At 37.6% G+C, this 15,241-nt stretch overlaps 1 protein-coding gene across 1 annotated transcript; it reads right to left on the minus strand.

Annotated features, from left to right (window-relative positions):
• Positions 1–28: 28 nt before the first annotated feature.
• LOC136829779 (tether containing UBX domain for GLUT4) lies at positions 29–14,477 on the minus strand. Its single transcript, XM_067088683.1, has 12 exons — positions 14,337–14,477; positions 12,833–12,981; positions 12,349–12,404; positions 11,537–11,706; positions 9,778–9,958; positions 9,039–9,118; positions 7,599–7,856; positions 7,079–7,194; positions 5,202–5,335; positions 4,124–4,347; positions 2,438–2,612; positions 29–1,229 (listed from the first exon to the last, which is right to left on the minus strand). Exons 2-12 carry the CDS (start codon positions 12,911–12,913, stop codon positions 1,046–1,048), a joined length of 1,659 nt encoding a protein of 552 aa, XP_066944784.1. The 5' UTR covers positions 12,914–12,981; positions 14,337–14,477; the 3' UTR covers positions 29–1,045.
• Positions 14,478–15,241: the final 764 nt, after the last annotated feature.

Below are 15,241 nucleotides of genomic sequence, written 5' to 3' on the forward strand. Positions count from 1 at the left end.
TTTCATCCGAAGTAAGAACACAACATGATAAACAGATATGCTTTATTTTTGTTGCAACATATTAATTATATAAATGTTTAAGTAATTCACAGTACACCAGGCTTTTCGTGATATTACAGAGTACTATTGTTTGAATGAAAGCTCATATTATTAATTATACATCAATAAAAAAATGCACCACCAAAAGTAACAAATGATCATATCTGAGATTTTATCTGAAAACCTTAAGTACAATAGAATTTAACAGCTTGGCAATGCAACCAATATCAAAACACTTTCGCTGAAATCAGACATTCAACAAAAACAAAGGCTAACAGATGTACCACAGCACTAAAATATTGCTGCAAATTATCTAGAACAGAGGCACTGAGTGGATGAACCATACAAAAGTGGTTAAAATGAACTTCAAAACATACAGCAGAGTGTTCCACACTTGGCACTTCTAACATATTACAAAAGTTGACCCTGTTGGCATGGGACCAAATATTCTTCTAGAGAAGGAACCCTCTTTCACCCTAAAGCACTGCTTAATGACAGACCCATGCCGTAAAATAGCTTCAGCATGGACACCGAAACTGATTTTGTGTCATTCTTGCTAACGCTTCCCTCTTTGTCATGAGCAAAATATACCTCATTTTACTGTAGGTGATTATCACTAACGTGGAGAGACACATATCTGAAGTGCTCTTAAAAAAAGATCAACACATTTTACCTAACCAACTTTTAACACATTTCAAGATAGAGCCCACTACGCAAACACTTGCGTCTGTTATTTCCCAAGAACGCAAACACTTACGTCTGTTATTTCCCAAGATACGACTAAACGGGGGGGGGGGGGATTTCAAGTGTGTAAAGTATACGTCAGGTGTTAAATCTTTCCTGTCAAACTACTCAAAAAGGAAAACTGACTCCACAGTTTCCATTTACTCCAAGGTGTTATCAAATATAATACAATTTCTTACCTGTTTAAAACTATAAAAAATCTACTTCACTAAGGATACAACTTACATTATAGTGGATAGAAAATATCACAAGTTTGAAAAGATCATTTCCCTGTTTTGAACCACTTGGGAACTTTTTGAACAGCTCCCGTTGCGTGCGTACTCGCATTGGTCCTCTTGGGATATCCTGCCTCACTACTGCATGCTTCTGGAACTGCTGATATCTGACAAGAGCTTCCCGGTTCCACGTCGTCAAACATCTCCAGCGACTGCACAGGTTTCCGCGCTCTGCCGATGTAAAGTCATGAATCAGGTACTTCGGAAAAATTGCAAAGTTCTTAAAATTCAAAAACCATGAAACTAATTCTGTTTGCAGTGTGTCATGCTGAGTACCATTTTTAAAAATTTTTTATTTTGTGATGAATTATAAGAGTACAGAGTAGTTTAAAAAAAAATGCCAGATTGCATATCTAACTCGTCAGGCTTCCCCAGAGGATTGTCCGTAGTGAAAGGTGTAAGCTGAACCAAAGTTGAGTTACGGAAATTGGACTGCTGGGTAGGAAGACACCAAAGGAAATGGAATGAGAAGTCAGGGCATAAAACAAAGTAGTTATGGAAGGCCAAAGGAATGTTTTAAAGAGTCTCCTACCATCTACAGATTACCATCTGAAGCAAACTGAAAGAAGTAACCCCCAAGATTTTAGTGGCAACCCACTGCCTTACTAAATCTCATTAAGTACTTCGACAGGAGGTGAACAATTAAGGCCTAACACAGGGCACTTAATTTTCCATAGGGGTGAGGAATGCCCCTTAGTAAGGGTATAATGCTCTTCCTCGCTATCCCCCCTGCTTTCAAGCTTTGCATACCAGCGAAGACCAACAGAACAGGCCCGAAGAAAAAGGAAGAGGGGAAAGAAGAAGGGTGAACCTTGACTATGAAGAAACAACTTTGAGTAAACAAAATACGGTGTTACTTTGGCTTGTTATTTATGCGTCACCTACTCCGAGGTGCTAGTACTAAACCATGTTTAGTACTATCCCGTTAGGGATCAAGGTAAAAACTGGAGTAAGGACATCAATGAAATGGATCCCTAAAACAAATCCCGCCAAGAACCTTTAGGAAAAATAAACAAAACAGTGAATGTAATAATGAAGAACAAAGCTATTTACTTAATGCCAAACAGCAATAAATGAAATATAATAAAGTTACTACGTGTAACATTAGTGTGTTAGAGTGTACCCTCAAGAAAAAAGAACTCGACCCCACGACTGCTACAAAAGCTATGATGGTCCTAAACATGAGGCTGTTTATTTCAAGAAAAGCAAAGATGGAAAAAACCTTTACGAAACAATTTGAAAAAAATATTCATATTTACTGACAAATAAGAACGTCTGCATTCAGCTTGGACACGAATTAACCCCCACACATATATTTCTGTTTGACAAATCCCTTGCACTTTCTGCACACTTACACAATAAAATCAACTGCAGCTTACCTTGTACACTTTATTGCACTACACGAAGAGCTGAAGGAAGACTTTTTGTCTAGGGTTTCTTTATTCAAGTACGGAGATGACAACGAGGATGTAAAATATAGCCTGGCGTTTGGCACACAGTCTGCGGACACAAGAGAGACCTCTGGCTCCAGAGTTCTCTGTGGGTGTCTCATACCTGGAAGATAAACAAACTTTTACACAGTGGAACATATTGGACACTTGTTCTTCCTAACTTTAAAATGTCATCTGCATAGCTTTTTCAAACCATGGCATAAAGGAGTTACTCATTAAATGTCAATGTCTGTTCGAGAGCTTTTTCGTCAGTAACGGCAGGAAAGGACCTTGCGCTGGGAAACTTTCATGAATGCTTAGGTTTGTGTCCTCGTAGGAATAATGTCAGATTCTACTGTTTTCCGTGATGGAAAATTAACCTTATTAGGAAGAGACAGACGGGTGTTTTTACCGAATGCCAGGAAGAGAAATATTTTGTGTGTTTAACTGCATAATCCATATGTTAAAATGAGTAATTATGAGCACTGCTTCCATATTTTCATAAATCGTCTAGTATAGAGAAACATTATAATGTCTTCCCTTAGCATAACGGAAACATTTTTTCATTTTTATTTTTATTACATTTTTATTTAAAGAGCAGACTCACTGGACTGGCAGGCTAATACCCTTATACAACCAAAGACTGATGGAAAAGGAACAGTTGAGGCTTAACACCAAGACATAACAGACCTGCTTTTGAAGGATATTAAATTGTACTCAGGGAAATTGTCTGAGGGGCAAACTGATCACACTCTTTCAAACTCTTGCTTGTCTCTTGACCTGACCAGCAAATTAAGAGAGCGAAAGTAAAATATAGTTTTTCAACTTTCAATAGGCACAATTAAGATGGAGGAATCACAAGTATGGAGTAATTCTACAGGTATTCTCATTGACAAAATACATATGCAATGGATGGACTTATATTAAGAGAGTGAAAAGATAAAACAAAAACAAAATTATGATAGTAAGAGCACAATAAATAACCAGAAAGTAATTTACTAAACTGCAAAGAAGGCGCAAGGGTAGCCAGGTAGTAAGCTGTCAAATTAAGAATATGTATGCATTTACAAATCTGTAATATTTTGACAGACAAACTGTTAATTATTTGTTGAAACATTACCTATCAACTTTCCTCCACAAACTTTAAAATCTGCAGAGACGTTAACCGTATTTTCCTTCACTAGTAGAGACCAGGTTATCTAAATGCCATATACATCACTGTATACAGGTTTTTACCAGCAGCAATTAGCTCTGATAGTAATTTAATGTTTACTTACTCCATGCAAAGCATTTAATGAGGGAAAACAAAGGTGGGTACAATCGCTATTCGATGAAATCAGTCCATGAAATCTGTAGAACTTTTGCACCATTCCAAGCAGTATCGTAAAGGTGTATTAAGACTTTTGTATTTGGGAGATATAAAAATCATTTCAAATTTAATATGTTCATGATCTTGGAAAATTACTGTCTCATGAAGAAGATTTTGTAACCACTATTAAAAACTTTTCCGCATGTACTTTTAAATGGAAACTGATTAATAAAATCAGTTGACAAAGAGCCACTAAGTATTAAGCACTGTAACACATGAACAATACATCATTGTTGAAAAAATGGCAACTACTGTACCATACTTACACAGACAAAACTCAGCATTTGGATCAGACAAAAACTGCCGGATGAAATCCATAACCTGAGCAACTGTTTCTGTTGGTTTGAAGGCTGCCTGGATAACGTTGTTATCGGGGAAATATACGCGAAGCCGAGTAACGGGGAACTGATTGAGCGCACAGAGAACTTTGGACGTTTCGTGCATTTCCCTCATCTGTTTCGTCATGAGGGGAGCATCTTCGAGTGACCTCCTAAGAGAGAAAAAGATAGAGGAAATATAGAGTTTGAATTACAAGTCAGTATTCAAGAGATACTCAATACAAGTGGTTTGAAAACAAGAGGTGGTTTCTGCCAACATTACAAAATAGCCTGGAAGACTGCAGTGATCACATTCCCTTGATAAACAACTATGGCTTACAGTAATGACTTTTCACTGTGACAAGTAAAGAGAAGGAAGGAAGGACAAGTTTGCATTCAATATTTTTTTTATTTTAATGTTTCTACCCAAGTAAACAAAATGGAGCAAGGACTGCAAGTTTGTTCAACATTTTTACACTTTTGTGTGATCGTGGGGCATTCAAACCAGTACTTGATAACAATGATAATTTGGATCAATATCATAATGTAGTTTAATGAGGCCATTTAGTAATTATCTAGAATGACTGCGCTTGCATGAAGGTAAAGATTAGAGCAAGGTTAAGTTAAAAATTTGACGTCTAGTATGGTGACAGATGAACATATCAAGAAGCACTGATGCACATGGCCCCAATCAGTGTAATACAAAGAACATCAAGTATTGTAGCATCAACAGTGTGCTGCATGAGGCATTCAGTATAGTAATAGTTTTTCAAGGGATGTAATCCTGTTGACTGGAGGAAGAGGCTTTCAAGACAAAATTAAGGGAGTTTGCAGTATGGTCTTTCCAGTTTTTTTATGTAGTAAGTAGCAGTTGCTACTTACGCACTACTACCTCCTGGATACATTTTAGATGTAAACATTAAACAAGAGTTAAGCTAGGAGCTTTATTTGAAGTTCTTGTACCCAAGAAGCTATACGAGACAAAGTGGGTTTTTAATCTACAGTTAAGGAAAAAAAAAGTACTCACAGCATCTTCTGTTGTTCACGATAAAGGCCTTTGACTTCATCCACAGTCAAGTCAAAGAAGGCTTCGTCTTCGACTGTGAAACTGGTCGGCGGAGCGTCATCTATATTAAAAAGAAAAGCATCTCGTGCGCCAAGCTGCGAAAGGAGAATCAAGAGGACCTTTTAGAAAAAAAAAGGTGTCAGCCTATAGAGAAAATTCTTAGCAAATCACCCTTTTTAGAAAAGCAATTTCAATACTTCCTGTGATAAAAAATTAGTTTAAATAAGCCTTTTAAAAAGCAAATACAAAATTGGAAAAAGATCCAACACCATGGCAAGTGAATGATTTGTTTGGGTACCTAGTGGTATTAACTGGTGCAAGAACCGAAGGTTTTAAATTCCTTTTACTGTAAAACTCTGTAAGACTTCCTATTTGTGTTGAGGACGCTGATACTTGCAGTTTCAAGGAAGGACGTTATATTTTAGAGCATCATGCTTCACTGATTTTATTTTTCCAAATGACTTCTTAAATTGTTTATTTACATATTATCTTTATTGTTTTTATTATTTTTTATCATTTTCACCTAAATTTTATTATTTCCTTCTCGTGGTTGGTGTCAATGTTATATTTCTTGACATCACAAGCTTTAAGGTCAGTTTATCCCCCTTATACTGGACATGAATGAATTTTCTCCGGTCTCTTCTGTCCTGGGAGTGAAATATAGAATTTTGGCCCAAGGCCAAGCGCTGGGACCTACGAGGTCATTCAGCGCTGAAAGGGAAATTGTCGAAAGGTCTGAAAGGTGTAACAAGAGGAAAACCTTGGTTGCACTATGAAACAATTATTAGAAGTTGGAAGAAAGAGAATAAGAACAGAGGTACAGTAAAAGGAATGAAAGGGGTTGCAGCTAGAGGCCGAAGGGAAGCTGCAAAGAACCTTAAGTATGGTTGCAGCTAGAGGACGAAGGGAAGCTGCAAAGAACCTTAAGTAATGTCTATGAGGCTTCTGCCCTGGGTTCTTTCTGCCTGAACTATCAGGTCTAGGTGTTCTTCTATTCCCCTTTTTCCAAGATTTCATGGGCCTTCATTTGAGTCTTTGTCTTGCTACTTCAGTATCTGCTACTTTTCCAACTAACTGTTCCTCATCCCTTCTCATATATATCCAAACCATGTCATCTTCCAAATCTCGGTCTATTTTCCAGACTCTGAACACCATGTCTCTCTGCACTTCCTTGCGTGCAATATGATCTTCCTAGTTCAATCTTAACATTCAATAGTCACACCATGTCAAAAGTTTGTCCGTTTTCTTTGTCAGTGCTTGTGATTCTGCTGTGAAGACCTTACGCATCCATCGTAAGTTTTTGCTCGCTCTGCCGATGGGATACTTTAATTTTCCAGTGGTCTAACATCTCCATTTCTTACTGGCCTGTTTCTCCAAATTCTAAGACCTGCCAATTAATCACATCAAGGTCCTCCACTCTCTTATCGTCCCATGTCTTCTAATACATTTGAGTCTCTTCTGTAAAAACACAGGTAACTGTTTACGTGTACAGGCATGCATGGAGTGATTAATGCGTCAAATACTAGCCTTCAATTGTTGTAAGTGTAGTCGGGCTAGGAAATAAGTATTTGATAATGATGATAACATACTGCTGTGGTAATACATCCGATATTCTTGTACATTTTAAAATATCAAGATCTTTACTAAATGTCTTCCAAAGTATAACAGGGTTGTAACTGCGACAAAAATCCGCAAATTCAGTTTTCTGGTTACGATGAATAAAAGAAAAGTGCATTAACAAAACAGACAAAGAACGAAAAAAACATATAAAAACAGTTTTCTAGTTCTGTTACAGCTTAATCAACACGCAACGCAAATGGTAATCAATTGCAATATACCTTTACGACATTCTCTTTGACTTCAAATGTTTCTGTTTCTGGCTTTGAAGCAGATGAGGCACTAGCAGATCCTTCGTCAACATCCATAGGTGTAGGTCGAGGTGACTGTCTCCTACCTGAAGGTAAAAATAAATTGATATCTTACTGTTCAATCTAATATTGCTATATGACTGCAAGACCCATAATGCCAACTAGAGAACTATTAATTTTAGCAATAGCATTTGAGTCCTCATCACAAGACTATAGCACTACGGAAAAATATGTTGTGGTTAGTACAATATATAAAAAATAAGCAGAGTACAGTATAAAATATTTTCTCATGAAAAACCGACTGCCAAATTCTCAAACCTCTTATCATCAGAATCATCATCTTTTTTTATTTTTTTTTTATTTTCCATTTAAATTTTGGGAGGTTAAATGCAATCTCTCCACTCGACACCGCTAAGGAAAAAGCGTAGAAATCTGCTAAAGAAAATATACATCACCGAAACTACTTTTCGTCCCTTACAATAACCCTTACTTGTAACAGTCCCCGACTGAAGCTCCCCATTCTGGGACTGAACATCTTGGCACGACTTTGCAGCAGAAGAGAGGGTGTAGGGCGTTCCCTGTGGAAAATTTCCTGCCACAGAAGTGGGAGCGCTTTCTACTTGACTGACAGGTTCCTCAACGGGTTTCCCAGCACCTTGAGAGGAGGCTGACGGCTGAGGTATCTGTGGTTCTGTTTGTGGGATGTTCTGTACTACGCTTTTAGGAACTTCTTCTGGAACTTGAGCATCTGGAAAGAAAATGGGAAATGGCTTCTGTGCAACTGCATTTTGCGTTATGGCTAGGCGTGATCATTAGCAGTTCTGAGATAAATCTGGAAAAGTCCTAAAAATAACGCTGGGAAATTTGTCATCGTGTAAATTAATGGGTAACGTCTTCAATGTGACATTTTTTTAAAACTTTAAACTCCTCATCAAAGCCGATTTCTAACATGAACAATTAGAATTAAAACATTGGGATTTTAAGACAAATCCTTTGTGAATGTTTGTAATCTGGCTACCTACAAAGTCATCATCAATATTGGTGACTAGCATCTGCCATCATTAAGGCTACAGCAGCTCACCTAAGGTACGTGGCTGTAACTTTGTCTAAACAGCACATAAGAATGTAAGTAATAAAGCAGCTATTAACCCTTAGACATTCTGGGAGGGTTGTAAAACTCAGCTATGGCTAACAATGACAGATTATGGGCACAACAATCTTTTTCCTTTTACCTCACTGTAAATTTACTATCCATGCTATACTGCTAGTTGTGGTGTTTCCTTGAGGCTAAATAACTGTAGTTTATTACAGTACATTGATGAAGGGGAAAAAGATTTTTAAAAAGGCAAAATAGTGATCAACAGTTACCGGAACAAATTTTCTATGGATGATGACATTCATATCATAATATCAAGAATTGGCATATCATGACGACCAATATCATATGAAACTCAAAGGGTACTAGAAACATATTTAGCAAAAGTATAAGATGGTCTGTGCAAGCATATTACCAGATGAGGCGAGAGGCAATACGCACTTAAAGAAAGCAAAAATCAAACATAAAAGTGACCTTCCTGAAGTAGAAGAAGAAACAAAAGGACTGACATCTTAAATATCTTCCCTTAACATTTAACAACAGCTTCACAGACTGATTTCTGTCAAAATTTAGTCCTCATGAAACACTAATCAGAGCTTGTAAAGTACTCCTATACTGGAGGGAGACGAAAATCAAATGGTAAATGCATGCATTGTTGTTATGCGAAAAATACAGCACAAAAATAGAGAAAATTGTTTTTTTAAGCTGTTACCATGAGCATACTCTGACCTTTCATTTTAATAGTTTTTGTCTAAAAGGTACTTTACACTAAATGTTATGCAATGCCTCGTGTAATTAAAAAAACTGATCTTAAACGACTTGACATATTTTTACCTGCTTTAGGGAGTTTGGGCCGTGCCAGAGGAGCGGAGACGTGTGCTTGTTCAGTACATCCTATTGTTTGAAAACTATGCCTGCAAAAAGTAAACATTAAATGATTACTAAAACACATGAATAAATTTTCAAATGAAATTTATAACACAAAGCCAACAATCACTTCTTAAGGAACAATTCTGATCCTGAGATTAAGTACAGTCACTCATGGAATCCTAGAAACTATTGTTAACCTAACGTGAACAAAACTCAGATACTTTAAAAGTAACTCTACCTGACCTCTTCAGTTATATTTTCAAATCTGAGCTCGGACACAGTTATAAATTCCTTATTCAATGTGGAAGGCAAATTCAGTTTTCAAGACAAGTCTCGCACGGGTTTACTCCAAACTACGTTACCCAAAGGATGAAGGGGCCCTAATTATCAAGTCAGCTCCAAGAACCATGTGATGAATTAAAGTAAGGTCTCCAGAATCATGAATTTAGTCAAACCAAGTATGGGGTACTACTCATGGTGCCTTAAATGGCGCACAGATGGTATAAAGAGTCCTCTATGGCATCCATCAGGCCCCAGGTATAATATTTTCTTCTTACTTTTCATCCAACCTCTTTGGCCCAACTTACGTGTCCTGACCTGCTCCAATTTTAAACTCTCACTCAAAAACACATCCCTCTGGTTAGCCGTAAGAAACAAAAATGAATCAATTCATATTTACTTGCCAGAAGAAGACATTAATTACCTAAACATGCATTTCCCCCTGGTAAGCCCCAAGGATTTGAGTGTTGTGGTTTTGAGGTCAGAGCCGCTAATTCTCCTCATCATGTAGACGATTACTGCCTCGCGGCAATCACCCTCAGGAGGAAGGAACGCCCCTTCGTTGCCTTGCTGCTCGTGATGGTTTAATATCTCCCATAGCGTGGCTGTCGAGAGAAATTATACAGTACTGTAGTCTGTTTTGTAATGACAATAATTTCTCAAATTAATATTGGTAAACTATGCCTAGGACCAGCTGTATGAAGGAGAATGGTGCAATTAACTTCAAAAGGAAAAATTTAGAAAATGTTTTATAGTACTTTGTAACCTACTGTACTATCAGTGATTTCCTTTTTATACAAATGCAGCCAATTCAAGAATTAATTCAACTAAGACACTATGGGGCACTTACTGTCTTTTAACAGAACCCACATTATCGTAATTTGACCACTTCAAACATTAAGGAAGCAAAAGATAAAAAAAAATATAAAAAAAATTCTCTTGGAGTCCAGAATCTGTTCTAAATTGAGTTATCTCTATTATAAAAATGTCAAGATGTTCTATTATGACAGCGAATGGTCTCAATGGTGCAGTTAAACAATACTACAGCGAGAAGTCAAATCAGAAATGTGATTCTTTAGTTTAGCAGCGGTAACCCTATAATAAATGCCTGGCATCTTGCCGTTTTCAGTAGCACAGATTTTCCTAGTTTGCGATAATTGTGGGCACTCTGATACCACACTCAGTCGCCTTTCTATCAAGCCGTGACCATATTTCCCACAAGGTTTGAGTATTTATGTCTTGGAATATAGCATTTAGGCCAAGAGCTGGAACCTAAGAGGTCATTCAGCGCTGAGAGGGGAAAAAGGCTGTAAGGTCTGAAAGGTGTAACGGGGGGATAACCTTGTAGATGCACTGTGAAACAATTGTTAGAGGGTTGATAGTCAAATTGAAGAGAGAGAATATGAATTGAGGTACAGACAAAAGAACGAAAGACGTTGCGGCTGGGAGCCGAAGGGATGCTGCAAAGAACCTCAAGCAATGCCTACAGTGCACCACGTGAGCTGCACTGACAGCGTCACCCTCCTATAGGGGGTACACTCAGGCACACTTTCTTTAGTTATCTTTCTGCTTTTTCAATCAACGTGTTGGATAGTCTAAATCTAGCGCATGAGTTAAGAGGTCATCAAATCACTGCTTTCCCTTGTCCCTTTCTTTTCATAAACCCAGTTTACCATTCCCGGGCATCTATTGACTTATCTGTGTATACATATGTCTGTCTCTCAGCCTGCCCGCCCTCTATGTGTCTGTCCATTTAGTCAAGTGAAAGCTTTTTAAACCATTCTAATTATAATTTCTCAGAAGATAAACTTCAGTCGTCACACAGATCTACATTTTTGGATGGACCCAAGGGACACGGTCAAGAACATACCATGAGGTCAAAGGTCAAACTTGACTTTAACATTGGCATGACCTCTGGGCCATACAAGATAGAGCCTTCAAATGTGGAATGAATCCTCCACTAATAAAGCTGGTATGCGGTGAGAACAAGGTTGTACTTAAAGGTCAAGGGTCAAGTAGGAATTTACTTCAAAGGTTCATTTTTAATTCGTGGTGATTTCAATGCTAAACAAAGGGATTTAGCTCAAGTTTTCCTGGTATAAGCATCCAATCAAAGACTCTAAACTGATGCACAATATTCTGATTGTTCATGGGTATAACTGTCCCAACAATGACATACTTACTATCGGGCGTAAAGTCGTGGACAAGGCGAGTGCCTGCATCAGCAGCGATATTTACAGTAACGACAGACGACTTTCTTGGGATGTTGCACTTAACGAGTTCTAGCTGACATTTGTTTGGCAAGTTAGTATACCGAACTGTGCTTGATGTATCCAAGGTGCGCTGAAGATGTCTGTAAAGAATACAGAGCTCAGTAATGACTCATTACAACTCCAGAGTGTTTAGGAAGTAATGCTTTCAATGACTACGTACAATAAAAGTGAAAAAATAAATTCTAAACACTGCCATGCAGTCTCCTTTGAGATTTTATTTTGTGGTGGGATTCAGAAACAAATCAGCTATGATATGTGTCTCATAAATTCAAAGACTAATTAAGAAAGAGAAGGCATGACCAACCAACTGGTAAATTTATTGCGCAAGCAACAAACAATTCCATTTACCTTAGGGAAATAAAAGTAAAAAATTCTACTTAATTTTCTCTGCTTCATAAATACAATTGTCTTGCTACCACTAATGCTTTGTTCCCAGTTAGGATGGCCATACCAAATGCTGAATATTTTTTTAATTAATATCAAAGGAAACAACACTATAACTGCATGAACAGCAACTTAGTCTAAAGTAAAATTTTCAATTCTTCGAGTCTAACTCTTTATTCAAGAATACTGGAATACCAACAGAGATTACAAAAGTAATAATGTCTTGCATTCAACTGATAAGTGCACAATCAATCAAAAGTTATGCACCAAAGAACAAACTTCAAATCATAGTTGCAAGGAAAACAATTACAAAAAACAAATAAGGTATCAACACTTACTTCAAATCATACTGGTCAGGGTCAAATTTTTCCTTGTTGCATGCATCCTCAATTATCTGCAAAGAAAATGATGAAAACGGAAATGAATAACTTATAAAAATCTCTCTCTCGTCTGTCCGACAGAAGGAACACAAAAGAAAGTTCAATTTCATTTCAACGTAGCCTAACGGTTATGTGCCAGTAACAATGTGCTATTAGGTTAACCATGCAATCAAGTTGGGGCAAAAATACCAATCCTCTTGAGAATGTTACCAAGACATATACTGCACTTGATACACTGAAGTAAATCACCAAATTACCAAATCTCTACAGAGAGCTTTCGGGAATCTGTTCGACTCCCCTTTTCAATCAACTGACAAGGGGAATCGAACAGATTCCCAAAAGCTCTCTGCTGGAATTTAGTTTTAAATATATGTACCCATACATAACTGTGGATTAATTTCTCTAATATGCAGAATGTAAAAAAAAAAAAGATAAGTCATACCTGTAAAATGCTGGTGTTTGGGGTAACTTTTACACCAACTCTTCTCCCATTTGGACACAGAACTGTAACTGACATTGCCATTCTTCTCAAGCTTAATTTTTTATAGCCTTCAGAAAAAGAATTCCCGGCTCAAGATACCTCTGGATGACCTGTGAAGTAAGATACGTAAACTTCTCATTAAACCTACGAAAAAATGATTGCCTTTATTATCATTTCTACAATATCTCATTTCTACAATATCTGGTTTTAGTTTTCTGTACAAGAAAACTACTGAGATGGCTTTGTCTATCCGTCTGCACTTTTTGACTTCCGCCCTCATATCTTAAAAGCTACTGAGGCTAGAGGGTTGCAAATAAGTAAGTTGATCACCCACACTCAAGTCATCGAACATACCAAATTGCAGCCCTCTAGCCTTAGTAGTTTTGATTTCATTTAAGGTTAAAGTTAGCCATGATCGTGCGTTTAGCAACGCTATACAACAGGCCACCACCTGGCCGTGGCTTCAAGTTTCATGGGCCGCAGCTCAGACGGCATTATACGCCGTACAGAAAACTCGACTGCACCAAAGAAACTTCGGCACGTTTCTTACTTGTTTACTTTAGGAAATTACCAGCAATAGGCTATTTTACTTTAGAACCTGCCCCTTTAGAATGAAAGTAAAAACACAAACAAAAGACAGCAAATATCATAAACACCAGAAAGCAAGCAGATTCACAAATAAAAGGTGGCAAATATTCCAACACGCGACCGGCAGGAACACGACTGCGGTAGTCGTCTTCAGTTTTACCACAGAATGCATAAATTGCAAAAGGGGCAGTTAGATTAATATATGATCTGGTAGAATTAAGTATTAGTTCCGCGTTGGGTATTACCTTGGAAATTGACTTCATCTATAGTATTTTGGTTACTTATCGAGAATTTACCGTTGATTTTTGTCGCTCGACTCTAATTAACCTCAGAATTTATTATATTTTGGAAAATACGCATGCGTAGTGTTATAGGGGAACTTTTGGTAAAAAGTGGAGTTTCCTTCACCGGGGGTCTGGGGGGCAGAGGCCCCTGGCGAAGTTACACGGCCTACTAGGTTACGGTAGGTTAGGTTAGTATGGTTCCTTTTATAATAGATTTCCTTAGCCAATCCCTTCTTGAACATATGGCTCCCTAACGACCCGTATTTACGGATTTAGGCAAGGGGCCGGGGGCCGCTGCCCCCTTCAGCGAATGGCGCCCCTCAGCGTGGATCATTATCAAACAATGTCAGCAAAAATCAAAACATAATAATAATAATTGACATGTATTATATATATCCCAATTCCAATCAATCAGTAGAGATCTGTAACTGGTTTAACAAAGAGGGGCACAGCCCCCCTTTCCTAAATCCTGGATTTAGGTTAAATAAATCTATACTGCAACCTTTGCCTAAGCTAATCTAATCTCTACCTAATTTTACGAGTATTATTTCTATATAAGTTATATTCTAAAGTATTTTCCACGCGTCATTTACCTCTTTTTTGGGGGAGAATTTGACACAAAATCCTATTTTCGAACTGAAGAAGATCGTCTCCAGCGGGTTCCTATGTACACGTAATGATCGAGACCCGTCAACGGAATGACAGTGTTTATTTTTCCCAGTAGGCGTAGTAGTATTACTTTGGAATGGGGGGAGTTGTAACGGCTCACCTTCATGAATTTCTAAATTATTTATTTTGACTTTCAGCGGTGTTACAACTTTTTGGAATGATCTGTAGTACTTTAAGATGGCTGATTTATAGAGGGTAAGTAAGCGTTGTTAGCTGGGTGACTGCTTTCTCTAGGTTTGTCTGAATAATACCATGAAACTATTGAGTACTGACAGTGAATTGACTATAATTGCTTTCGTGTTATTGTTTATTACTTCCGTGGTTCAGTTTGTGCATTTCTGTGCATATTGACTTGTATTTTCTGTGCTTTACTCACTGACAGGCTATATGATTCTCTAATACGAAGAGCATATCTCTAAGCTAAGTATAGTGTGGCAAAAAAGTGACCGTAATGGACAAAGTACACTGTATGCTTGATGTTGTCACTTGGTCAAAACTAGCTAAAATCCTTACATAACCGCAACACCACAAGGCTCCCTTTGCGGTTCCTAAGTTACGGGGAGATATTTCTCAACCGAATTCAGTTCTAACAAGAATAACACACTAATGTTATTAATGAATAGTACCAAAATTAAGTACTTCCACTTACTGAGCAGTCCCTATAGACATGAACTCAGACCATAAGTTGCTGTGAGATACGAAGTTTATCAGATCAGACTATTTCACCGTTCAATAAAATTGGAACACAGGAAAAATAGAATAAAATGGGCGGGATATTGAAACACACTTGTTGAATTTAAACTTACAATCAATTTAATAGCTACAGGTT

Source organism: Macrobrachium rosenbergii, chromosome 45 (assembly GCF_040412425.1).
Source record: "Macrobrachium rosenbergii isolate ZJJX-2024 chromosome 45, ASM4041242v1, whole genome shotgun sequence".
In the NCBI taxonomy this organism is placed as follows: domain Eukaryota; kingdom Metazoa; phylum Arthropoda; class Malacostraca; order Decapoda; family Palaemonidae; genus Macrobrachium; species Macrobrachium rosenbergii.

Excerpts from the sequence above, each read along its gene's own strand:
- LOC136829779 (XM_067088683.1), bottom strand. The coding sequence starts at position 12,913 with ATGGCAATGTCAGTTACAGTTCTGTGTCCAAATGGGAGAAGAGTTGGT. Across the intron at positions 12,405-12,832 it reads CAAACACCAGCATTTTACAG|ATAATTGAGGATGCATGCAA; the intron begins GTATGACTTATC and ends TTTTCTTTGCAG. Across the intron at positions 9,119-9,777 it reads AGGGGGAAATGCATGTTTAG|GCATAGTTTTCAAACAATAG; the intron begins GTAATTAATGTC and ends TACTTTTTGCAG.